The following is a 27,733-nucleotide window of genomic DNA, read 5'->3' as shown; positions in this document are numbered from 1 at the left end:
TGTGGGTTTTGAAACTCTTATGTAGTTGTCATAACCAGCCATAAAACAACGCAATATATGTCACAACAGGTGTAAATATATGGGGCCATGACAGTGTTATAACCATATTATGACAGGTTATGTTAGCTGTTATGACATGGTTATGACCGCGAGCTTGACATTGGCAAGTCTTCATCCTGGTAAAGTTGTCAGTCGGACTACTGTCATCATCACTATAGATGGCAAGGAAATCAAACAAAATTCAAATATAGCCATTTTCACTACACAAAAATATAAACGCAACATGTAAAGTGTTGATCCCATGTTTCATGAGCTGAAATAAAAGACCACAAATGTTCCATACACACAAAAACCTTATTTCTCTAAAGTTTTGTGCACACATTTGTTTACATCCTTGTTTGTGAGAATTGAGTGCCCCATGGTGGCGGTGGGTTAAGCTGTGGAGCTGTGGACAAGGAATACAATTGCATTTTATCAATGATAATTTGAATGCACAAAAATACAGTGACAAGATTTTTACATTAATGAATTTATGTCAATTGACTGATTTGGGGATAATGTTATTTCAATTGTTGAAAAGGGGATAATGTTAGCCAATTTGTTAGCTAGGCCTACCTACCTTTTTGGATAAAAAGATACATTTAGAAACTTTACTGTACATATAGAAACTGTACAAAGTTTCTACCGGTAGCTTGCAACGTAAAAATGATCAGCTTAAAGTATATAGACAAATGCAACCTTCAGCTGCTTGCCAGGCAGAGCCCACAAAGGATGGGAAATTAACCTAAACCACTCATTCTTTTCACGTATAGTTCACTTTTAGAATACTCAAATATGAAATTAATGGTGGCCAATATTGAGAGATGAGGCTACCCTCATGTATCTGAAATTACATGAGCAATTGATGTTTACTGATCATGAAAGGCATGCAGTTATTTGCTCTATAATTTTGATGATAAAGCGCAATTGTTTTGCGTGGAATGATTTGCCATTTTTTGTTCTGACTATGCTCTTCAAGAGGTGACGCTATAACAACCAAATAGTTAACATTTATTTAACAATCCCTTGAAAACGGCACGCACTTGTCAATGGTTCTGGGCGTCTCCTTGTCTCCCAGAAGCCAAATCAAACATTCTGTGAGGTAATGTGATGTTTTACTGATAATGACCTGCAGTGCATTCGGAAAGTATTCAGACCCCTTGACTTTTTCCACATTTTGATGCGTTACAGCCTAATTAAATTGTTAAATGGTTTTTGTTCCTCAATCTACACAGAATACCCCATAATGACAATGCAAAACAGGTTTATAGACTTTTAGCACATTTATTGCAATTAAAAAACGGAAATATCACTTTTACATAAGTTTTCAGATCCTTTACTCAGTACTTTGTTGAAGCACCTTTGGCAGCGATTGGGTCTTCTTGGGTATGACGCTACAAGCTTGCCACACCTGTATTTGGGGAGTTTCTTCCATTCTTCTCTGCAGATCCTCTCAAGTTCTGTCAGGTTGGAAGGGGAGCGTCGCTTCACAGCTATTTTCAGGTCTCTCCAGAGATGTTCGATCAGGTTCAAGTCCGGGCTCTGGCTTGGCCACTCAAAGACATTCAGAGACTTGTCCCGAGGCCACTCCTGCGTTGTCTTGACTGTGTGCTTAGGGTTGTTGTCCTGCTGGAAGGTTAACTGTCGCCCCAGCCTGAGGTCCTGAGCACTCTGGAGCAGGTTTTCATCAAGGATCTTTCTGTACTTTGCTCCATTCATCTTTCCCTCAGTCTTAACAAGTGTCCCAGTCCCTGCCACTGAAACTCATCCCCACAACATGATGCTGCCAGCACAATGATTCATCGTAGGGATGGTGCCAGGTTTCCTCCAGGCGTGTAGCATGTCTGGGAGCTGTACGTATAATTCCTTCGACCTCATAGCTTGGTTTTCCTTTGAAAACCATAGCTTGGTTTTTTCAATATAGCCAGGTGTGTGCCTTTCCAATTTTTTTTACATTTTACAATTTTAATTTAACCTTTATTTTACTAGGCAAGTCAGTTAAGAACAAATTCTTATTTTCAATGACGGCCTAGGAACAGTGGGTTAACTGCCTGTTCAGGGGCAGAACGACAGATTTGTACCTTGTCAGCTCGGGGATTCGAACTTGCAACCTTTCAGTTACTAGTCCAACGCTCTAACCACTAGGCTACCCTGCCTTGTCCAATCAATTGAATTTACCACAGGTGGACTCCAATCAAGTTGTAGAAACATCTCAAGGATGATCAACGGAAACAGGATGCACCTGAGCTCAATATCGAGTCTCGTAGCAAAGGGTCTGAATACTTATGTAAATAAGGAATCGCTGTTTCTATTTAATACATTTGCAAAAATGCAAAACAATTTGTTGATTGTTGAGTATTTCTATTCATTTAATGTTATAATAAGGCTGTAATGTAACAAAATGTGGAAAAAAGGAAGGGGTCTGAATACTTTCCGAATTCACTGTATATTTGACTGTGATATGTGGTTGTCCCACCTAGCTTTAAGATGAATGCACTAACTGTAAGTCACTCTGGATATCAGCGTCTGCTAAATTACAAACATGTTTATATTTTATATACAGATCCCATATTACTGGATTTAACCATTTTTTGTGTATATATATATAAACATTTTTGTCATTATATATTGACGTCACAAAGGTATATTTTGTACAGTCATTTATAAGTAGTTATGTCACATTTGACTTCATAAAACCTAGCTGTGCTACTTTGTTCTCTGAAAGGGAGGCGGATATATAGCATTTTGCAACAAAACATGATTTTTCTCTCTCTCTGAAATGAAACCATTTTTTTGTAGATTTCAAACAAACAGACCAATCCCTTTCAGAATTTATAATAATAATACAATAAAAGCTAATATAACCAACATTTCAGAAAATGTATATCATAGCGTTTTGCAATTACACTCTTCATACACATTTGACTAAAAAGCCCAATGACAATCCAAAATGTAATTTAAACTAGTAAAACTATTTGAAGATTGCATTAATTTAGGTAGAGCATTTACCTAGCATTCATGAGTAATGACCTCTCAATGAATGTATTATAATCATTATACTAACTATGGTACCTATCAGCAATATTAATAACATAATGGATATAAAATGTAACTGGTACATTTTTGTTTTAGCTTTGGTCTAAGTATTTTCAGGAAATTAACGAAATCCAACCCCAAGCTCTTTTCTGAGTTTTTTTTAAATTATTGCATAGGATGTTGTTTAGAGGTCACTCATTTATATCCATTTCAAGGACACTGTTTACATTTCTCCCTGTAAACTTACCAACTAAACAAGAATTTGGTGTTAGACCAGTTTATTCTAGACTATATGCATTTCTTGTAAATTATCCTTTACCCTGCAATAGCATGCCGAGTAGCTGAGGCATTAAATTGAACTGAAATCCACTTTGCAAATTAAACGCCTAACAATAACCGGACTGTCACTGGGTTGAAACAATATAAGTACAATACATACAAAGAAATATACATTCTCGAGATGTCAACTATACCTATGCTAACATGAATTATACAGTACAGTTTACATTCATATAAATGAACAATTTGGGCTTTTCACTCTACTCTAAATGTGTACATGTGAGTCCCACTCTCTCCTTCTATGTAGTGTCATCATGGAGAGGGGAAAGGCAAGATCTTGGGAGCAGGGGCGATCGCTGGAGTTAGTTGAAAGCTGGGTTGCAAGCCCCCGACAAGATGGTCGGTGGGGCCCTCTTGCCCTTGAGGAGGGTAAGGGATAAGATGAAGAAACACAGGCTCATTACACCAAGGATGATGATGCCTGAGATAAGTGCGCTGGTCACCGTGTTCATCCGAAACACTGGGCTGTTTAGTTGAGCTACAACAAACAAAAAAGACCAATGAAAGAAATAGGGCAGTTGATTATTATTAGAATAATGATAATGCCTGCTAAAATCTAAGAAGAAAAGTAACAGGGACATTGCTATTTCAGTATTTCTTTAGAATTTCTTGCATCAAAAGTTGTTAAAGGAAGACTAGTCGCAACAATGTAAAAATCCTATTGGTATCGTTTAACGCGCGACGCTAAACAGAAATCCGAACAAGCTTACACATACTTTAACCCAATTTATTGCCATACTATTACAATGTTATTGACACTTATTTCTGCGTTGCAATGTTAAAGGGATAGTTCATTCAAATTACAAATATTGGTTTCTTTACTCTGTAAGCAGTCTATTGACAAGGTATGACATCAATCCATTTTGGCCAGGTTTTGTTTACCTGGCCACTTCCAAATGTGCATTTCATGTCCAAATCATATTTAAGTATGTAAAATATATTGTGTAGTGAAATCAAGTTACTTTAAGATGATTTGGACATGAAGTGCAAAAAATGCTAATATTCATTTTGGAAGGGAATCAGAAGGAACAAGAGTTTGGGTAGATTATCAGGAACTAAATATGAAGGGCTTACCTAGTTGTGAGTTGTTCATTGGAGTGTCATCTGTGGAACATAAAAAGGAAATTTAGGAGTACACCACTTCTCTACATGTACCAGACCTGGGTCAAATACACATACAATTATTAAAGTGTTTTTTTTATCTGTTATTTTACCAGGTAAATTGACTGAGAACACATTCTCATTTACAGCAACGACCTGGGGGATAGTTACAGGATGAATGAGCCAATTGTAAACTGGGGATTATTAGGTTATCGTGATGGTTTGAGGGCCAGATTGGGAATTTAGCCAGAACACCAGGGTTAACACCCCTACTCTTACGATAAGTGCCATGGGATCTTTAATGACCTCAGAGAGTCAGGACACCCATTTAACATCCCCCTACACAGGGCAGTGTCCCCAATCACTGCCCTGGGGCATTGGGATATTATTTAGACCAGAGGAAATAGTGCCTCCTACTGGCCCTCCAACACCACTTCCAGCAGCATCTGGTCTCCCATCCAGGGACTAACCAGGACCAACCCTGCCTAGATCCAGAAGCAAGCCAGCAGTGGTATGCAGGGTGGTGTGCTGCTGGACCCAATGACTGCTTCATTGGGTCTGTGAAATTAAATCAAGCGCACATCAGGTATATGAAAGTATCTGATATAGACCTAAAATTAGGGGTGATGAAAGGATGGCGCTGACAGACATGGCAGCTCTGCTTCTAGCTCCTAAGCAACTTTGGTCACTTTAATAATGTTTACATCCCACTTTACTCCTTTCATATGTACAGTGGGGCAAAAAAGTATTTAGTCAGCCACCAATTGTGCAAGTTCTCCCACTTAAAAAGATGAGAGAGGCCTGTAATTTTCATCATAGGTACACTTCAACTATGACAGACAAAATGAGAAGAAAAAAAATCCTACAAACAAGCAAGATTTCTGGCTCTCACAGACATGTAACTTCTTCTTTAAGAGGCTCCTCTGTCCTCCACTCGTTACCTGTATTAATGGCACCTGTTTGAACTTGTTATCAGTATAAAATACACCTGTCCACAACCTCAAACAGTCTTACTCCAAACTCCACTATGGCCAAGACCAAAGAGCTGTCAAAGGACACCAGAAACAAAATTGTAGACCTGCACCAGGCTGGGAAGACTGAATCTGCAATAGGTAAGCAGCTTGGTTTGAAGAAATCAACTGTGGGAGCAATTATTAGGCAATGGAAGACATACAAGACCACTGATAATCTCCCTCGATCTGGGGCTCCACGCAAGATCTCACCCCGTGGGGTCAAAATGATCACAAGAACGGTGAGCAAAAATCCCAGAACCACACGGGGGGACCTAGTGAATGACCTGCAGAGAGCTGGGACCAAAGTAACAAAGCCTACCATCAGTAACACACTACGCTGCCAGGGACTCAAATCCTGCAGTGCCAGACGTGTCTCCCTGCTTAAGCCAGTACATGTCCAGGCCCGTCTGAAGTTTGATAGAGAGCATTTGGATGATCCAGAAGAAGATTGGAGAATGTCATATGGTCAGATGAAACCAAAATATAACTTTTTGGTAAAAACTCAACTCGTCGTGTTTGGAGGACAAAGAATGCTGAGTTGCATCCAAAGAACACCATACCTACTGTGAAGCATGGGGGTGGAAACATCATCATTTGGGGCTGTTTTTCTGCAAAGGGACCAGGACGCCTGATCCGTGTAAAGGAAAGAATGAATGGGGCCATGTATCGTGAGATTTTGAGTGAAAACCTCCTTCCATCAGCAAGGGCATTGAAGATGAAACGTGGCTGGGTCTTTCAGCATGACAATGATCCCAAACACACCGTCCGGGCAACGAAGGAGTGGCTTCCTAAGAAGCATTTCAAGGTCCTGGAGTGGCCTAGCCAGTCTCCAGATCTCAACCCCATAGAAAATCTTTGGAGAGAGTTGAAAGTCCGTGTTGCCCAGCAACAGCCCCAAAACATCACTGCTCTAGAGGAGATCTGCATGGAGGAATGGGCCAAAATACCAGCAACAGTGTGTGAAAACCTTGTGAAGACTTACAGAAAACCTTTGACCTCTGTCATTGCCAACAAAGGGTATATAACAAGGTAACAAAGTAACAAATACTTATTTTCCACCATAATTTGCAAATAAATTCATTAAAAATCCTACAATGTGATTTTATGGATTTTTTTTCTCATTTTGTCTGTCATAGTTGAAGTGTACCTATGATGAAAATTGACAGGCCTCTCTCATCTTTTTAAGTGGGAGAACTTGCACAATTGGTGGCTGACTAAATACTTTTTTGCCCCACTGTATATACTGTATTCTATTCTACTGTATTTTAGTCAATGCCACTCTGACATTGCTCATCCAAATATTTATTCATTTCTTAACTCCATTATTTTACTTTTAGATTTGTGTGTATTGTTATGAATACACACAAGCTCGGAACACAATTATTTCGCTACACCCGCAATAACATCTGCTAAATATGTGTATGTGACCAACAAAATGTGATCTGATTTTAATTAACTATACCCCACAACTATTTATATATTTTTACTTTATTTAACTAGGATTTTTTTTTTTTACTAGGCAAGTCAGTTAATAACAAATTCTTATTTTCAATTTCTGCCTAGGAACAGTGGGTTAACTGCTTTTTTTCAATGGCAGAACAATAAACTTGCATGCATTGAAACTTAAGATCTGCACACATAACTCAGATTTTCACATAAATTGGTGTAAATGGGAGACTATTCAAGTTTAGTCTAAATACATCAGCAGGGCCTAGATATTAATCTGTTGCGCTGAAGATCGGGGCCGTGGCCTCGGTTGAAATTTAAAGGTAGTAACCTATTGAGGTGACATTTGCAGCGTTTACATTTGCAGCGTTTTGCATGCATTCTCTGAATGTGGGAACATTGCCTATACATTTCAATCGCGCTACAGCGTGGACCTTCAGCATTACTGACTGAATCAGTCAGTGTATATGCCGAGAAACGTGTCACGATTCCAAAGCTATACTATACTACAGAGAGCAAGTTAATTATCTCACATCTTGAAAAATATTTGTAATGTTGTACTTCTTGTTGACGAAATTCGTGCTGTTTTTCTTAGCTAGCTCCCAATAGACTTCCTTTCACTCCTTGATAGATTGTGCTCCTTGTCCCATATTCACCCAGAATGCACCGCGCGGCCCTTCAACGTAGCATGGGCAACATTTCCCATCTCCTCAAAGTATATCTGCTGTTGCGAATGTTATATTCCACTCTGTGAGGCACATTGATCTGCAGGTTGAACATGGTGAGATTGTAGACATCTAAATTGATAGTGCAGTTTGTTTAGGTGATTTTACAGCTAACTAGCTACGTTACATGCTGATAGTCTTTGGTATTATTGTGTGAACCAAAGTTTGCTAGTGAGCTAGCCAACCAGCCCATAGAGAGAGCATTCCATTGTGGAGTTTGTAGTTGATTTGAGCTGCAGCAGATTTCCACAATGTTGCTACCAACCCTACTATAATGGCAAGATAAAACATTTGTTCACCAAAAATATTTTTTGCACATATTATTTAACAATGTAAATTAAAGGAATTTGTGGTTTGGGGTGGAGATTGGAGGTCGCCCAAGAAAGTACTATCACAATCAACAACTATCCTGACCTAAGAATGTAACTGAAATAAGAAATGTAAAGACATTGATCAGCTTTAGGTTATATTATCAGCTCTTATTGTTATTGCGATAAACTTTTATATTTCAATTGGGGATAGCCACGTACTCGTATAATCTCCACCCGGCTCAGCTAGAACAGGACTGGCCACCCCTCAGTGCCTGGTTTCTCTCTAGGTTTCTGCCTTTCTAGCCTTTTCACATGTGAGTTCCAAATATCTCTTACGGTTGCCCCAGCATGAGCTTTTTTAATGGGCCTGATGTCAGAATGCACTCACTGTTACAAAATGTGATTGTTACTCAACAGGACAGTTAACCCACGCAGCCCTCAAACCAAGGCACGCTGCCTGCTAATTATCTATAAGCTTTCTCAACTTGTCAATTTGAATGTATTTTCTAGCAACAGTTTGAATTGAGGTGTGTTCCACCTCCTCATTAATTCACATAGAAGTAACCCATTTCACTGTGGGTGACAATTTATGTTTGAGGTATTACTGAGCAGGACAAACTTATCTCTACGATGAGAGCACTAACTTTTTACCCCCTGGCACATTTCTATCTGTTGCCCGCATTGCCTCCACTACTAGTAATAACTTTGGACATGTGTGCGTTCCTATCAAAGTAAGTGCCTTATTACGCTATCATTATAGTTTTTCTATATCGTGTTGTCGTTTCTACTGTGGCACACCGTATGTCTATATGGAGAATAATGTACTTACAGTTGTATTGATATGGTTTCAAGTACTGGTGATGTGTGTAAAATACTTTGAAGGTTGTACTGATTATGATGAGTTAATTAATTCTAAGCTAACTGCCAGCTACGTGTGGTGCTATGTTTGTTGACATCTTACAATGCATTCTAGCTGTCATATAAACGTCTGTCAGACCGAAGATGTTATAATAAAATGAAGTGAAGGGATGGTTCACCCATCTTTTGAGTAAACTTCTGGAATTGAATTATGGAAGTGAATGATGCAAACAGACCCAACTCATCTTGTAACCTCTTCTCTTTGGTTGACGCGAAAAAACAATTATGATGGCGCACAAACTACCCATTGTCGGATTACTTTAGATTTTTGGAAAGTGTTTGTCAATTATTTTGATCACTGGTAAGGTCACACATGATGTGATGAATTGTAAATAGTAATTTCTATTAGCTCATTTATAATATGGTTTCGGTCAGCCAAGAGTTAGCTAAATATGACCGCTTGTGTTAGGTCACTCTTTCTTCAGTTAGCACTAGACTAATGTAGCCTACATTTTCCGGTTTGGATGAGAATTATGTTATGCTGTTTCTACTTCAGACATTCACAGAACATTGCATCCAAAAATAAACTGCTCACATTGAGGACATCATGTTGTAAAGACTGTGCAAAATGTTTCTGTGCTAAATCAGTGTGGCCAGCTCAAACACTGACTGTTGTGTCAATCGTAACTGGACATTCTAAGTGTTCTAATCACACCGGTTTGAGCATAGGCTGTAGGGACCACTGTAAAATGATCACTCCCATGTGTTCGTATGTGTAAAAGGGCTAGGTTGTTTTTCCTAGCCACTGTGCTTCTGCATTGCTTGCTGTTTGGGGTTTTAGGCTGGGTTTCTGTATAAGCACATTGTGACATCTGCTTATGTAACAAGGGCTTTATAAATACATTTGATTTGATTGATGACATGGAGTAATAAGAGTTATTGTTATGAGATATTATTGATGTAGGTTGCTCTAAATGGAGAGATCCACAAGGCACTTTACGATAATGGTTTGTCACACCCTGATCTGTTTCACCTGTCTTTGTTTGTCTCCATCCCCTTCCAGGTGTCACCCATCTTGCCATTATCCCCGATGTATTTATACCTGTACTCTCTGTTTGTTGCCAGTTCTTCTTGTCAGGTCTTACAAGCGTTCTTTCCCGCCTTCCTGTTTCTCTAGTTCTGTTTCCTAGTTTTTCACAGTTCTGACCATTCTGCTTGCCCTGCTGTCCTGTATCTGCCTGACGCACGTTGGCGTGCGCGACCAGTGTGGGTGCAATAATAGCATAACATGGATTTCTAAATTATTTTGCGACGTGTCCGGTTTGGTCAGCATGTTAGGTATAAGAAATTACACTGATCAAAAATATAAATGCAAGATGTAAAGTTTTGGTCACATGTTTCATGAGCTAAAATAAAATAACCCCGAAATTGTCTATACTCACAAATATCTTATTTCTCTCAGATTCTGTGCACATTTGTTTACAACTTGTTAGTAAGCATTTCTCCATTGCCAAGATAATCCAGTTGATTAATTAAACAGCATGCTGGGGACAAAAAAACGCCATTGTAAAATGTGCAGTTTTCTCACACAACACAATGCCACAGATGTCTCAAGTTTTGAGGGAGCATACAATTGGCATGCTGACTGCAGGAATGTCCACCAGAGCTGTTGCCAGAGAATTTAACGTTCATTTCTCTGCAATAAGCCACATCCAACATCGTTTTAGAGAATTTGGCAGTACGTCCAACCTGCCTCACAAGCACAGACCACATTTATGGCGTTGGATGGGCGAGCGGTTTGCTGATGTCAACATTGTGAACAGAGTGCCCCATTGTCCGTAGCACAAGCTAAGGACAACAAACACAATTGTATTTTATCAATAGCCATTTGAATGCACAGAGATAACATTACGAGATCCTGAGGCCCATTTTCGTTCCATTCATCCACCGCCACCCCTTATGTTTCAGCATGATAATGCACGGCACCATGTCGCAAGCATCTGTACACAATTCCTGGAAGCTGAAAATGTCACAGTTCTTCCATGGCCTGCATACACACCAGATATGTCACCCATTGAACCTGTTTGGGATGCTCTGGATCGAGGTGTACGACAGCGTGTTCAAGGTTCTCACCAATATCCAGCAACTTCGCACAGACACTGAAGAGGAGTAGTACAACACAATCAACAGCCTGATCAACTCTGTGACAGAGATGTGTTGCACTCCATGAGGAAAGTGGTGGACACACCAGATACTGGTATCTGTGGCCAACAGATTCGTATCTGAATGTGAAATCCATAGATTAGGGCCGCATGAATTTATTTCAATTGACTGACATCTTTATATGAACTGTAACTCTTTGAAATTGTTGCATGTTGCAATTATATTTTTGTTCAGTGTATACATTACCAGTCAAAAGTTTGGATACACCTACTCATTACCGGGATTTTCTTAATTTTCACTATTTTCTAATACATCGTGTAGGATCAAAAAAAGTGTTAAACAACATATTTGAGATTCATCAAAGTAGCCACCCTTTGCTTTGATGACAGATTTGCACACTCTTGGCATTCTCTCAATCAGCTTCATGAGGTAGTCAACCTGGAATGCATTTCAATTAACAAGTGTGCCTTGTTAAAAATACATTTGTGGACTTTCTTTCCTTTTAATGCATTTGCGCCAATCAGTTGTGTTGTGACAAGGAAGGGGTGGTTTACAGAAGATCAACCTCTTTGGTAAAATACCAAGTTCATATTATTGCAAGAACAGCTCAAATAAGCAAAGAGAAACAACAGTCCATCATTACTTTAAGATATGAAAGTCAATCTGGAAAATGTCAAGAACTTTAAGTTTCTTCAGGTGCAGTGGCAAAAACCATCAAGCACTATGATGAATCCGCATTTCGTATAGTTCCCACCATGAAGCATGGAGGATGAGGTGTGATGGTGTGGGGGTGCTTTGCTGGTGACACTGATTTATTTCGAATTCAAGGCACACTGAACCTCTTGAATCTAGGGGGCATTATTTTTATGTTTGGAAAAATAACGTTCCCAAAGTAAACGGCCTATTTCTCAGGACCAGATGCTAGAATATGCATATAATTGACAGATTGGGATAGAAAACACTCTAAAGTTTCCAAAACTGTCAAAATATTGTCTGTGAGTATAACGGAACTGATATTGCAGGCGAAAGCCTGAGGAAAATCCAATCAGGAAGTGCCTCTTATTTTGAAACCTCTGTGTTCCTATGCATGCCTATCCTCTATTTAAAGAGATATCAACCAGATACCTTTTTCTGTGACTTCCCTAAGGTGTCAACAGTCTTTAGACATAGTTTCAGGCTTTTATTTTGATAAATGAGCGTGAAGGATCATACTCCGTAAGTGGAGAGGTGGGGGCTCTCAGAGTGAGTTTGTGCGCAATTGAGTAAAGCCGCCATTGTTCTTCTCGCTGTTATGGAAAAAGCTACACACTCGGTTGATATATTATCGAATGTATATTTTAAAAACTACCTGAGGAATGATTATAAACAATGTTTGACATGTATCTGTGGACATTATGAAGACTATTTGGAATTTCCGTCTGCGTTGTCGTGACCGCTCTTTCCTGTGGATTTCTGAACATAACGCGACAAACAAACGTCGGTATTTTGGGTATAAAAATAATCTTTACGGAACAAAAGGAACATTTGCTGTGTAACTGGGAGTCTCGTAAGTGAAAACATCCGAAGATCATCAAAGGTAAACGGTTAATTTGATTGCTTTTCTGATTGCTTTTCAGTTTGGGATGAGTTTGGACCGCAGAGTGAAGGAAAAGCAGCCAACGAGTGCTCAGCATTTGTGGGAATTCCTTCATGACTGTTGGAAAAACATTCCAGGTGAAGCTGGTTGAGAGAATGTCAAGAGTGTACAAAGCTGTCATCAAGGGAAACGGTGGCTACTTTGAGCATTCTAAAATATATTTAGATTTGTTTAACACTTTTTTGGTTACGACATCATTCCATGTGTGTTATTTCATAGTTTTGATGTCTTCTAATTAGTCTACAATGTAGAACATATTCAAAAATAAAAACCCTTGAATGAGTAGAGTAAGTGTGTCCAAACCTTTGACTGGTACTGTATGGTGAAGGTTCTATGGTTGTATGGCAGTGTCAAGGTATTACCATATTGGTTATACCAATACGTTTAAATGAACAGGAGATACAGTAGGTGACCACAGGTTGATGTCAGATGTTACTTGTTTGTATTACTCTCTACCTATATTTCTTTACATAGTAGTTAACCCCATCTACAGATCATTTTAGACCAGGTTGAATATGACTGAAAAAGTCGCTTTTTAACAAACACTGACAACAAATAATATAATGTGGCAAAGACACCAGTTATACCATATACAGTCAGATCCAAGAGAATTGGCAACCTTGATAAAGGTATAACTAAAATCAATAATATGAGCTATACGGTATGCTCAATCATTTATTTTAAATGTTTGTATTTTACCCCCCTTTTCTCCCCAATTTCGATCTTCTCTCATCACTGTAACTCCCAAACGGAATCGGGAGGTGAAGGTTGAGTCATAACCTGCCAAACCACACTTCTTAACACCAGCCCACTTAACCCGGAAGCCAGCCGCACCAACGTGTCGGAGGAAACATCGTTCACCTGACGACCGAGTTCAGCCTGCAGGCGCCCGGCCCACCACAAGGAATCACTAGAGCGCAATGAGCCAAGTAAAGCCCCCCCAGACAAACCATCCCCTAACCCGGACAACACTGGGCCAATTGTGCGATGCAGTGCCTTAGACCGCTGCGTCACTCGGGAGGCAAAAATCATTATTTTATACGAATACAGTTGTTCCCATAAAGAGATTGTTTAACAAGTTATATTATATGTAGATTAAGGATATCAAGGATCTGGAAAGGTTATGCATGGAGGAATGGTCTAAGATCCCTCTCAATGTATTCTCCAACCTCAGAAAACATTTTTTAAAAGGCTTATTGCTGTTATCCTCGTAAGGTGAGATTTGAAAAGTATTGAAACATAGGTGCCATGGCTTTTGACCTATATCTTTGAGAGGAACAAATATTACGTCTTAATATCTGAGCAATTGTATTAGAATAAAACAAGAATTTTCAAATGTTTTGAGCATACAATAAGGCTCAGTATTTTTCTTATTTATTTTATACAGTCTTTTTTGCTCATCATTATCAGGAGTGCCAATAATGTTGGACTTTTTCCACATTTTGTGTTACAGCCTGGATTTAAAATGGATTCAATGTAAATGTAAATTTACACTTTCCCCTAATGTAAAAGTGGATTTATGTTTTAAAAAATGAAAAGCTGAAATGTCTTGAGTCAATAAGTATAAAACCCCTTTGTTATGGCAAGCCTAAACAAGTTTGCTTAACAAGTCACATAATACATTGCATGGACACAGTGTGTGCAATAATAGGTTTAACATGATTTTTGAATGACTACCTCCTTTCTATACCCCACACATACAGATAATTCTAAGGTCCCTCAGTCAAGCAGTGAATTTCAAGCACAGATTCAACCACAAAGACCAGGGAGGTTTTCCAATGCCTTGCAAAGAAGGGCAACTATTGGTAGATGGGTACAAAAGCAGACATTGAATATCACTTTGAGCATGGTCAAGTTATTAATGACACTTTGGATGGTGTATCAATACACCAAGTCACTACAAAAAGATACAGGCATCCTTCTAAACTCAGTTGCTGGAGATGAAGGAAACCGCTCAGGGACTTTACCGCCAGGCCAATGGTGACTTTAAAACCGAGTTTAATGGCTGTGATAGGAGAAAACTGAGGATGGATTAAAACTTGTTGAGGATAGGGGGCAGTATTTTTACTTTGGATTAATTGCGTGCCCATAGTGAACTGCATCCTACTCTGTCCTAGATTGCTAATATATGCATATTATTATTACTATTGGATAGAAAACACTGAAGTTTCTAAAACTGTTTGAATTATGTCTGTGAGTATAACAGAACTCATAGGGCAGGCAATCTTCCAAACAAGAAGTGAAATTCTGAATGTGGGGCAACTTTGACGTCATCGCCCCCTCCTTTCCCAACAAGATATGGATCTGGTAGCAGTTCCTACGCCTTCCACTAGATGTCCTCATTCAGTAGAAAGTGGAATTGAGCATTTGCTGTGAACTTTGACCGAATGGGAGGGGAAATAGTCAGTGCCCCGCAGAATGCCATTTTTCTGTGGCGCATTTCTCTGTAGGTGCTACCGCTGTTCCATTTGTCTCCAGCTGAAAACGTATGATCCGGTTGGAACGTTATTGGATATATATGATAATAACATCCTGAAGATTGATTCTCTACTTAGTTTGACCAGTTTATTCGACCTGGAATATATCTTTTGGAAGTTTTTGTGCGAGTTATCCTGGACCAGCAGTCAGTTTTTGGGCTCGTGAGCTGAAAGTGATAGCAAATGCAGCTACTTGGACACTAGTATTGGACATTATGGAACAAAACAATGATTTATTGTGGAACTAGGACTCCTTGCACTACATTCTGATGAAAGATCATCAAAGGTAAGGGGATATTTATGTTGTAATTTCGTATTTATGTTGACTCCAACATGGCGGAGAAATACTTTTACGTCTGAGCGCTGTCTCAGATTATTGCAATGTTAGGCTTTTTCCGTAACGTTAAAAAAAATCTGAGGCAGTTCTTAACATGGCGTCAATGTAACCCGAGATTTGTGGATATAAATATGCATATTATCGAACAAAATATAAATGTATTGTGTAACATGTCATATGAGTGTCATCTGATGAAGATTTTCAAAAGGTTAGTGATTCATTTTTATCTCTAATCTTGCTTTTGTGACTCTATCTTTGGCTGGAAAAAATGGCTGCGTTTTCCCTTTGATTTGGTGGTGGTCTAACATAAATACATGTTTTATTTTCGCTGTAAAACATTTTAAAAATCGGACATGATGGGTAGATCAACAAGATGTTTATCTTTCATTTGAGGTATTGGACTTGTTAATGTGTGAAAGTTAAATATTTCAAAATAATATTTTTGAATTCCCTGCGCCACCTTTTCAGCTGAATGGGTGGGTGGAGTTCCCTGCCATAACAGGTTTTAACAACATTGTAGTTACTCCACAATATTAACCTAATTGACAGAGTTAAAAAGAAAGAAGCCTACACAGAAAAACATATTCCAAATCATGCATCCTGTTTGCAACACAGGCACCAAAGTAATACTGCAGAAATGTTGCAAAGCAACTCACTTTTGTTCTGAAAACAAAGTGTTTGGGGGAAATCCAATGCGGCACATTACGGATTACCACAGTCCATATTTTCAAGCATCGGAGGCTGCATAATGTCATTGGTATGCTTGTAATTGTTAAGGACTGGGGAGTTTTTCAGGGACATTTTTTTATGGACTGGAGCTAAGCACAGGCAAAATTCTAGAGTTTCAGTTTGCTTTTCACCAGACACTGTGAGATGAATTTACCTTTCAACAGGACAATAACCTAAAACACAAGGCCAAATCTACACTGGAGTTGCTTACCAAGAAGACAGTGAATGTTCCTGAGTGGCCAAGTTACACTTTTGACTTAAATCTGCTTGAAAATCTATGGCAAGACTTGAAAATGGTTATCTAGCAATGATCAACAACCAATTTGTCTGAATTCTGAAAATAACCATTGATCTTTTCAAAGATTGTACAATCCATGTGAGCAAAGCTGTTAGCGACTTACCCAGAAAGACTGTAAACATTTCTAAAAACGTGTTTTCACTCTATCATTATGGGGTATTGTGTGTAATAATATTTAATCAATTTTGAATTCAGGCTGTAACAACAAAATGTGGAATAAGTCAAGGGGAATGAATACTTTCTGAAGGCACTGTATATGTGACTCACCACTTGGATTCGGTCTAATGTAGCAAAATGTGAAATAGTGTTTTTTACATTGATAAAAGCAGAGCCACAGAGCTACAAAATGGTATATCATACACTGCATTTGAGGAACAATGGGAAAGTAATTGGGCTTTAAAAGTTGATCAACTTGTAAACTCACTTTTGAGAAAATCGCCTTTTAATGTTTTGGTATCCAGTGAAGAGCTCTTTGTCTACACCCATTCAGCATTGTTCACAACCTCCTAAACTTTCTCCCCACCCATTTCATTTCGCTCAGAGCGCACAGTTGACTGACGCTCTGGCCGACAATTTGTTTACCTCTGGATAACATGAAAACCGCCTAACCAGCTCTGCTGGCAACAATTTCAGTATGCTTTTTGACAGACGGTTTACTGACACTGGCCATATTCAACGGGTGTTGTATACACGTCATGTAACGTTAACTAACGAGCCAGCCAGCTAACGTTAGCTAGTTAAACAAAAATGTAGCCTAGGGGCCAGGGAAAATGTTGGCCTTTTATCAACGCATTTCATGCAATTCTACGTCATTTGACTGGAGCCTGGAGGCTACTTTGACAATGACAATCAATAGCCTAGGTGTGTGGAGACACATATTGGATGCTACAATACGAGGAGGAAATTATAGCATAAAAATGCTTTACAGTTTCAATGACTCACCCATTGATGCGCAGCTCACTTGCTGGTGATGGCCCATGTGCTCGTGCAAAAAAAGTGTCTCTCTAAACAATATTTGAAAGTTGATCAAATATTTTGGTAGCCTACAGCACAGTCTTCTCTTTTCAGCAGGAGCCATTTGCTTTCCAACCTGTATTTTCCCTCGGTTGTATTTGAAATAGGGCAGATCCTCACCAGACATCACTGGCAACAACGTCGCCTATGGGCACAAACCCACCGTTGCTGGACCAGACAGGACTGGCAAAAAGTGGTCTTCACTGACGAGTTGTGGTTTTGCCTCACCAGGGGCGATGGTAGGATTTGCGTTTATTGTCGAAGGAATGAGCATTACACCGAGGCCTGTACTCTGGAGCCGGATCGATTTGGAGGTGGAGGGTCCATCATGGTCTGGGGTGGTGTGTCACAGGATCATCAGACTTCGCTTGTTGTCATTGCAGGCAATCTCAATGCTGTGCGTTACAGGGAAGACATCCTCCTCCCTCATGTGGTACCCTTCCTGTAGGCTCATCCTGACATGACCCTTCAGCATGACAATGCCACCAGCCATACTGCTCATTCTGTGCATGATTGCCTGCAAGACAGGAATGTCAGTTTTCTGCCATGGCCAGCGAAGACCCGGATCTCAATCCCATTGAGCACGTCTGGGACCTGTTGAATCTGAGGGTGAGGGCAACGGCCATTCCCCCCAGAAATGTCCGGGAACTTGCAGAATGCCTTGGTGGAAGAGTGGGGTAATATCTCACAGCACTGACAGATATGTCGGCATTGAGTAATTGTCACTGTTCCCCTCCCAGTTAGGGGGAGTGATGAGCTCTACAGCAGAGTCTCACAACTCAATCGCTGGTTGAAAACTGTTTTCTGCCCCTCCCAAAAGATAGCATTTGTAGATAATTGGCCCTCTTTCTGGGACTCACCCACAAACAGGACCAAGCCTGACCTGCTGAGGAGTGACGCACTCCATCCTAGCTTGAGGGGGACTCTCATCTTATCTACCAACATAGACAGGGCTCTAACTCCTCTAGCTCCACAATGAAATAGGGTGCAGGCCAGGCAGCAGGCTGTTAGCCAGCCTGCCAGCATAGTGGAGTCTGCCACTAGCACAGTCAGTGTAGTCAGCTCAGCTATCACCATTGAGACCGTGTCTGTGCCTCGACCTAGGTTTGGCAAAACTAAACATGGCGGTGTTCGCCTTAGCAATCTCACTAGGATAAAGACCACCTCCATTCATTCATCCATCCATTCACTCCATTGTCATTATTGAAAGAGATCATGATACCTCACATCTCAAAATAGGGCTACTTAATGTTAGATCCCTTACTTCAAAGGCAATTATAGTCAATGAACTAATCACTGATCATAATCTTGATGTGATTGGCCTGACTGAAACATGGCTTAAGCCTGATGAATTTACTGTGTTAAATGAGGCCTCACCTCCTGGCTACACTAGTGACCATATCCCCCGTGCATCCCGCAAAGGCGGAGGTGTTGCTAACATTTACGATAGCAAATTTCAATTTACCCCCCAAAAAATGACGTTTTCGTATTTTGAGCTTCTAGTCATGAAATCTATGCAGCCTACTCAATCACTTTCTATAGCTACTGTTTACAGGCCTCCTGGGCCATATACAGCGTTCCTCACGGAGTTCCCTGAATTCCTATCGAACCTTGTAGTCATAGCAGATAATATTCTAATCTTTGGTGACTTTAATATTCACATGGAAAAGTCCACAGACCCACTCCAAAAGGCTTTCGGAGCCATCATCGACTCAGTGGGTTTTGTCCAACATGTCTCTGGACCCACTCACTGTCACAGTCATACTCTGGACCTAGTTTTGTCCGATGGAATAAATGTTGTGGATCGTAATGATTTTACTCATAATCCTGGACTATCGGACCACCATTTTATTACATTTGCAATTGCAACAAATAATCTGCTCAGACCCCAACCAAGGAACATCAAAAGTCGTGCTATAAATTCACAGACAATACAAAGATTCCTTGATGTCCTTCCAGATTCCCTCTGTCTACCCAAGGACGCCATAGGACAAAAATCAGTTAACCACCTAACTGAGGAACTCAATTTAACCTTGATTACCCTAGATGCAGTTGCACCCCTAAAAACTAAAAACATTTCTCACGGAAATGGCGCCACACCAAACTGGAAGTCTTCCGACTAGCTTGGAAAGACAGTACCGTGCAGTACCGAAGAGCCCTTACTGCTGCTCGATCATCCTATTTTTCTAACTTAATTGAGGAAAATAAGAACAATCCGAAATTCCTTTTTGATACTGTCGCAAAGCTAACTAAAAAGCAGCATTCCCCAAGAGAGGATGACTTTCACTTTAGCAGTGATAAATTCATGAACTTCTTTGAGGAAAAGATTATGATTATTAGAAAGCAAATTACGGACTCCTCTTTAAATCTGCGTATTCCTTCAAAGCTCAGTTGTCCTGAGTCTGCACAACTCTGCCAGGACCTAGGATCAAGAGAGACGCTCAAGTGTTTTAGTACTATATCTCTTGACACAATGATGAAAATAATCATGGCCTCTAAACAGGTCGCTCCTACCAGGTGGCGTGGCGAGAATCTGTCTCCTCACCACGCGCTCTCACCACTGGCGTCCCCCAGGGCTCTGTTCTAGGCCCTCTCCTATTCTCGCTATACACCAAGTCACTTGGCTCTGTCATAACCTCACATGGTCTCTCCTATCATTGCTATGCAGACGACACACAATTAATCTTCTCCTTTCCCCCTTCTGATGACCAGGTGGCGAATCGCATCTCTGCATGTCTGGCAGACATATCAGTGTGGATGACGGATCACCACCTCAAGCTGAACCTCGGCAAGACGGAGCTGCTCTTCCTCCCGGGAAGGACTGCCCGTTCCATGATCTCGCCATCACGGTTGACAACTCCATTGTGTCCTCCTCCCAGAGCGCTAAGAACCTTGGCGTGATCCTGGACAACACCCTGTCGTTCTCAACTAACATCAAGGCGGTGGCCCGTTCTTGTAGGTTCATGCTCTACAACATCCGCAGAGTACGACCCTGCCTCACACAGGAAGCAGCGCAGGTCCTAATCCAGGCACTTGTCATCTCCCGTCTGGATTACTGCAACTCGCTGTTGGCTGGGCTCCCTGCCTGTGCCATTAAACCCCTACAACTCATCCAGAACGCCGCAGCCCATCTGGTGTTCAACCTTCCCAAGTTCTCTCACGTCACCCCGCTCCTCCGCTCTCTCCACTGGCTTCCAGTTGAAGCTCGCATCCGCTACAAGACCATGGTGCTTGCCTACGGAGCTGTGAGGGGAACGGCACCTCAGTACCTCCAGGCTCTGATCAGGCCCTACACCCAAACAAGGGCACTGCGTTCATCCACCACTGGCCTGCTTCCCTACCACTGAGGAAGTACAGTTCCCGCGCAGCCCAGTCAAAACTGTTCGCTGCTCTGGCCCCCAATGGTGGAACAAACTCCTCACGACGCCAGGACAGCGGAGTCAATCACCACCTTCCGGAGACACCTGAAACCCCACCTCTTTCAGGAATACCTAGGATAGGATAAAGTAATCCTTCTCCCCCTCCCCCCTTAAAAGATTTAGATGCACTATTGTAAAGTGGCTGTTCCACTGGATGTCTTAAGGTGAACGCACCAATTTGTAAGTCGCTCTGGATAAGAGCGTCTGCTAAATGACTTAAATGTAAAATGTAAATGTAAACCTTCAAGCTGCATACTGGACCCTATTCCAACTAAACTACTGAAAGAGCTGCTTCCTGTGCTTGGCCCTACTATGTTGAACATAATAAACGGCTCTCTATCCACCGGATGTGTACCAAACTCACTAAAAGTGGCAGTAATAAAGCCTCTCTTGAAAAAGCCAAACCTTGACCCAGAAAATATAAAAAACTATCGGCCTATATCGAATCTTCCATTCCTCTAATTTTTTTTAGAAAAGTCTGTTGCGCAGCAACTCACTGCCTTTCTGAAGACAAACAATGTATACGAAATGCTTCAGTCTGGTTTTAGACCCCATCATAGCACTGAGACGGCACTTGTGAAGGTGGTAAATTACATTTTAATGGCATCGGACCGAGGCTCTGTATCTGTCCTCGTTCTCCTAGACCTTAGTGCTGCTTTTGATACCATCGATCACCACATTCTTTTGGAGAGATTGGAAACCCAAATTGGTCTACACGGACAAGTTCTGGCCTGGTTTAGATCTTATCTGTCGGAAAGATATCAGTTTGTCTCTGTGAATGGTTTGTCCTCTGACAAATTAACTGTAAATTTCGGTGTTCCTCAAGGTTCCGTTTTAGGACCACTATTGTTTTCACTATATATTTGACCTCTTGGGGATGTCATTTGAAAACATAATGTTAACTTTCACTGCTATGCGGATGACACACAGCTGTACATTTCAATGAAACATGGTGAAGCCCCAAAATTACCCTTGCTAGAAGCATGTGTTTCAGACATAAGGAAGTGGATGGCTGCAAATGTTCTACTTTTAAACTCAGACAAAACAGAGATGCTTGTTCTAGGTCCCAAGAAACAAAGAGAACTTCTGTTGAATCTGACAATTAATCTTAATGGTTGTACAGTCGTCTCAAATGAAACTGTGAAGGACCTCGCCGTTACTCTGGACCCTGATCTCTCTTTTGAAGAACATATCAAGACCATTTCAAGGACAGCTTTTTTCCATCTACGTAACATTGCAAAAATCAGAAACTTTCTGTCCAAAAATGATGCAGAAAAATTAATCCATGCTTTTTTCACTTCTAGGTTAGACTACTACAATGCTGTACTTTCCGGCTACCCGGATAAAGCACTAAATAAACTTCAGTTAGTGCTAAATACGGCTGCTAGAATCCTGACTAGAACCAAAAAATTTGATCATATTACTCCAGTGCTAGCCTCTCTACACTGGCTTCCTGTCAAAGCAAGGGCTGATTTCAAGGTTTTTACTGCTAACCTACAAAGCATTACATGGGCTTGCTCCTACCTATCTCTCTGATTTGGTCCTGCCGTACATACCTACACGTACGCTACGGTCACAAGACGCAGGCCTCCTAATTGTCCCTAGAATTACTAAGCAAACAGCTGGAGGCAGGGCTTTCTCCTTATAGAGCTCCATTTTTATGGAACGGTCTGCCTACCCATGTCAGAGATGCAAACTCAGTCTCAACCTTTAAGTCTTTACTGAAGACTCATCTCTTCAGTGGGTCATATGATTGAGTGTAGTCTGGCCCAGGAGTGGGAAGGTGAACGGAAAGGCTCTGGAGCAACGAACTGCCCTTGCTGTCTCTGCCTGTCCGGTTCCCCTCTTTCCACTGGGATTCTCTGCCTCTAACCCTATTACAGGGGCTGAGTCACTGGCTTACTGGGGCTCTCTCATGCCGTCCCTGGAAGGGGTGCATCACCTGAGTGGGTTGATTCACTGATGTGGTCATCCTGTCTGGGTTGGCGCCCCCCTGGGTTGTGCCATGGCGGAGATCTTTGTGGGCTATACTCAGCCTTGTCTCAGGATGGTAAGTTGGTGGTTGAAGATATCCCTCTAGTGGTGTGGGGGCTGTGCTTTGGCAAAGTGGGTGGGGTTATATCCTTCCTGTTTTACCCTGTCTGGGGGTGTCCTCGGATGGGGCCACAGTGTCTCCTGACCCCTCCTGTCTCAGCCTCCAGTATTTATGCAGCAGTAGTTTATGTGTCGGGGGGCTAGGGTCAGTTTCTTATATCTGGAGTACTTCTCCTGTCCTATTCTGTATCCTATGTGAATCTAAGTGTGCATTCTCGTATTCTCTCCTTCTCTCTTTCTTTCTCTCTCTCGGAGGACCTGAGCCCTAGGACCATGCCCCAGGACTACCTGACATGATGACTCCTTGCTGTCCCCAGTCCACCTGACCGTGCTGCTGCTCCAGTTTCAACTGTTCTGCCTTATTATTATTCGACCATGCTGGTCATTTATGAACATTTGAACATCTTGGCCATGTTCTGTTATAATCTCCACCCGGCACAGCCAGAAGAGGACTGGCCACCCCACATAGCCTGGTTCCTCTCTAGGTTTCTTCCTAGGTTTTGGCCTTTCTAGGGAGTTTTTCCTAGCCACCGTGCTTCTACACCTGCATTGCTTGCTGTTTTGGGTTTTAGGCTGGGTTTCTGTATAGCACTTTGAGATATCAGCTGATGTACGAAGGGCTATATAAATACATTTGATTTGATTTGATCTTTGATTTGATTTGATCTGGTGCAGTCAATGAGGAAGTAGTATTTAATGCAGCTGGTGGCCACACCAGATACTGACTGTTACTTTTGACCCCCCCTTTTGTTCAGGGACACATTATTCCATTTCTGTTAGTCACATGTCTGTGGAACTTGTTAAGTTTGTCTCAGTTGTTGAATCTTATGTTCATACAAATATTTTTTACATGTTAAAACCTGTTGCGACTCTAGGGGCAGTATTTTCATTTTTTGAAAAAAAGTTTTTGTCAGGACAAGATGCTAGAATATGCATATAATTGACAGCTTTGGGTAGAAAACACTCTAACATTTCCAAAACTGTAAAGATATTGTCTGTGAGTATAACAGAACTGATGTTGCAGGCGAAAGCCTCAGAAAAATCCAATCCGGAAGTGCCCCATATTTTGAAAGAGCTGCGTTCCAATGAGTCCCTATTGAGCTGTGAATGTGCTATCAACCAGCTCACGCTTTCTACGTATTCCCTAAGGTGTCTACAGCATTGTGACGTAGTTTTACGCATTTATGTTGAAGAATAGCCGTAGGCGGCTACATTGCGTAAGTGGTCACCTGATGGCTCCCAGGGTGACTCTCGTGTAAAATACAGAGGTAGCCATTACTCCAATCGGTCCTACTGAAAAACTAATTGTCCCGATATTTTGCCGTTTTCGTGACTGCAATTTCCGGGCGATTTCTCAGCCAAACGTGAAGAACAAACAGAGCTATTTCGCCTACAAAAATAATATTTTGGGAGAAAAGGAACACTTGCTAGCTAACCGGGAGTCTCGTGAGTGAAAACATCCGAAGCTCATCAAAGGGAAACTATTTCATTTGATTGCTTTTCTTATTTCCGTGACCAAGTTACCTGTTGCTAGCTGGACAAAATGCTATGCTAGGCTATCGATAAACTTACACAAATGCTTGTCTAGCTTTGGCTTTAAAGCATATTTTTAAAATCTGAGATGACAAGGATGACAAGGCTGATTAACAAAAGGCTAATCTGTGTCTCAATATATTTCATTTGTGATTTTCATGAATAGGAATATTTTCTAGGGATATTTATGTCCGTTGCATTATGCTAATTAGTTTCAGGCGATGATTACGCTCCCGCATGCGGGATGGGGAGTCAGTAGAGGTTAAGTTTGCTGAAAATAAACGCAGTTGACTGTTTCTTTTTTTGCTGAGTTTAAGGTGTGAAATATGCTGTAGGTCCCCGAGTGAATAGGGTTGGGAACCCAAGGATTAGACAATTTGCTATTTTGTAAAAGATAACTCTTTCCATTCCATTGTCCAGGGAAGGAGGAGACAAAACGTTACATTTGAGTGGGACTCGAACAACATTTAAATCTCTTCACCAATTTTGCCTAGAAGGCTAATGCACTATCCATTGCAGCACAGAGCCTTTCTGATAAGAAGCCAAATTGAGAATCTTACGTGTGCCGGACTAAGCCCGTCTCCGTCAAAGTAAGCTAGTTAACCAACAGTGAACAAAGTGCCAACTCTGCCGAACATTAGGTTCTAACTAGAATAGCAAACAGCTCTGGGAAACAAATAACAACATCCTCTAGGGAGCCAGCTATTTAATGTTTGCTAGCTAGCTAACAGTACACTTTAGCTTAAGACATATAGCTAGCTAGCTAAACAATGAACCTATTTAGGTAAACAACGTTTAAGATCACACACACGTCATGTTAGCTAATGAGCCAGCCAGCTAACGTTAGCCAGTTAAACAATGAACAAAGTGGCAACAATGCCACAGTGTTGAGAGCTAACCAACCAGGTCCAATATTAGCTAGCTAACATTAGACTAACTAGAAAAGCAAACGGCTCTGGGAAACAAATAATAACGTCAGATAGGGAGCCAGCCAGCTAATGTTAGCTAGCTAGCTAACAGTACACTTTAGCTTGAAATTAAACCACTTTGTCAAAATTTGAGATGTGCAATATATGAAAATGTAGCTACCTAACGCTAGACTATCAACATGCATCATGGACACATCTCCCTGTCAGGAAGGCTATCCTTAGTTTGAAGACGTAATCCGGAGACAGGTGTTTTCTCCATCTCTTTAGCTGTCATATTCCACTGATTTCAAAACTTGATCCTCCAGAAAATGGAGAGCAACACTTATGCTGCTCCACTACACAATACGTTTATAATAAAGCTGCGTTCGACAGGTTTACCAACACAGACTGACGAGCTCAAATAGACAGACGCTTTCTCTATGGCAGACCAATCCAAACTCCTCTCTCGGCATGTCCAGCCCACATTATCTCAGCCAATCATGGATAGTGGGAAGGTTGCTAACGTTTTCTGTGGCTTAACCAACAAGGCTCGTAATTTAACAACTTTATTCATATATACAGATGGCATACAAGTTTGTTATTAATGCACATGAAAGATCACATGTTCGATTAGGCATTTCTGCCAAAAAACGCATTTGATTAAAAAAAATGTTTACATTCAAACTGCTCTCCTGTGAAGTGGTGACTTGCGACTTATGCCTAGTTTCCTGAATCGGGTCACATACAATAGTATATACTTCAACGAGTACATTAAAAACGTTTATTTAACTAGGCAAGTCAGTTTAGAAGAAATCCTTATATACAATGACAGCCTACACCAGCCCGGACCAATTGTGCACCGCCCTATGGGACTCCCAATCACGACCGGTTGTGATACAGCCTGGATTCGAATCAGGGTGTCTGTAGTGACACCTCTAGCACTGAGATGCAGTGCCTTAGACCGCTGGGCCACTCAGACCAAAATTAGAATTTGATCTTGTGTTTGGTAGGTCTGCATTCTCTCCTGTTCATTCAACTCTTTAGTACAGGGGTGGATTTGGAATAGGGCATGTGCCAGGGGCGGATGATTGAGGGGGAGGGAGGAGGTGGACAGTTGGAGGCGTACCGCTCCTTGTGATTATTGGCCCAGCAGTAATGATAGCGTTTCCTGATGCAGAGTTTGATTCCGTCCTCTCTGAGACGTCCCGCTTCTTTCTACTACCACAGATCTGTGGAGACAAGACAGGGATATGTGTCTTTAATCCAAATATTTTTGCTTTGAGTTCAAATTACCAGCATGTTATTAAAGGTACCAAGTCATTGCTTTGTTTCTCATCTTGGTGTGAATGTCTTTTGGACTAATATTGCCAGAGGTCACCCTCAGAACCTCACCGGCATGAGCATGGGGCAGTCATCGGCTCGACACAGCTTGGTAACGCAGTGCAGGAAGACGGTAGACATTTTCTGGTTCTTGTGCTTGACAAAGCGAAACACTTCAAAGGCAAAACGGCCCATTTGACTCTTCCCATTCTCAAACACAGTTGTCTGTGGGTCTTTGTCACAGCTGGTTCAGAAACAAAGACAAAACAACAAAACAGATCGGAAAAATCACACTACCGCACTGTTCAAGGAAATTGCTTCAGAGTAACATGCATAAGAATTACCTAAAGAAGAGGTCATAGCGAAGTTCATCATTTGGATTCCCAGAGGCAGTGGTGTAACAGTAGTCCATCAGAACATTCCATCTATTTTAGCAGGGAGAAGGAAAAATATGGTAAGTGGTAATTAAAATAGGAATGATTGCGCTAGGATCAAACAATCTGAAAGAGGGGTCTGGTCTTATCACCTCAGGACAAGGGCCTCCCTTTCTCCAGCAAGGTTAGCATTGAGTCACTGAGGATTAGGCTGCAACCCTTTCAGTCATGGCGTCTGTCCTACCATGTGTTATCGGCAGAGATATTAGGTCAGTGACAGAGGGGCCCCAACAAACAAGTCCCCATTGGCACGATATGGGCTAAAATATTGTCCCCATGTAGGCTGCCTTGGCTCATTGGCTCTACATTTGCCACCACCAGTGTGGGCAGCCCATATGTAAAGGCAGCCCTCACTTTGCCTGAAATAAGGTCATATTTTCCCAGCAACATGCCCACATTGGCACAATGGCCCGTGTTGGGCTGGTGTGGGCTTGTTGTGGTCTGGCCCATGTTAGGCTGTTGTGGAATAGCCCATGCCAACCTTATCCACCGAACACCCACAT

At 41.3% G+C, this 27,733-nt stretch overlaps 1 protein-coding gene across 1 annotated transcript in view; it reads right to left on the bottom strand.

The window, feature by feature from the left end:
* Positions 1–2,684: 2,684 nt before the first annotated feature.
* LOC115106801 (zona pellucida-like domain-containing protein 1) overlaps positions 2,685–27,733 on the bottom strand; it is a 48,132-nt gene continuing 23,083 nt past the window's right edge. Inside the window, exons 7-11 of the mRNA XM_029629901.2 lie at positions 27,141–27,221; positions 26,869–27,040; positions 26,603–26,705; positions 4,489–4,518; positions 2,685–3,892 (exon numbers count right to left, since the gene is read on the bottom strand). Coding sequence (XP_029485761.1) covers positions 3,717–3,892; positions 4,489–4,518; positions 26,603–26,705; positions 26,869–27,040; positions 27,141–27,221 — 562 coding nt within the window. The 3' untranslated portion in view covers positions 2,685–3,716. The remainder of the gene's footprint in view (positions 3,893–4,488; positions 4,519–26,602; positions 26,706–26,868; positions 27,041–27,140; positions 27,222–27,733) is intronic.

Source organism: Oncorhynchus nerka, linkage group LG23, assembly GCF_034236695.1.
Source record: "Oncorhynchus nerka isolate Pitt River linkage group LG23, Oner_Uvic_2.0, whole genome shotgun sequence".
NCBI classification, from domain to species: domain Eukaryota; kingdom Metazoa; phylum Chordata; class Actinopteri; order Salmoniformes; family Salmonidae; genus Oncorhynchus; species Oncorhynchus nerka.
Note: the sequence above shows the minus strand (reverse complement) of the source record. Positions and strands in the feature narration are given on the sequence as shown.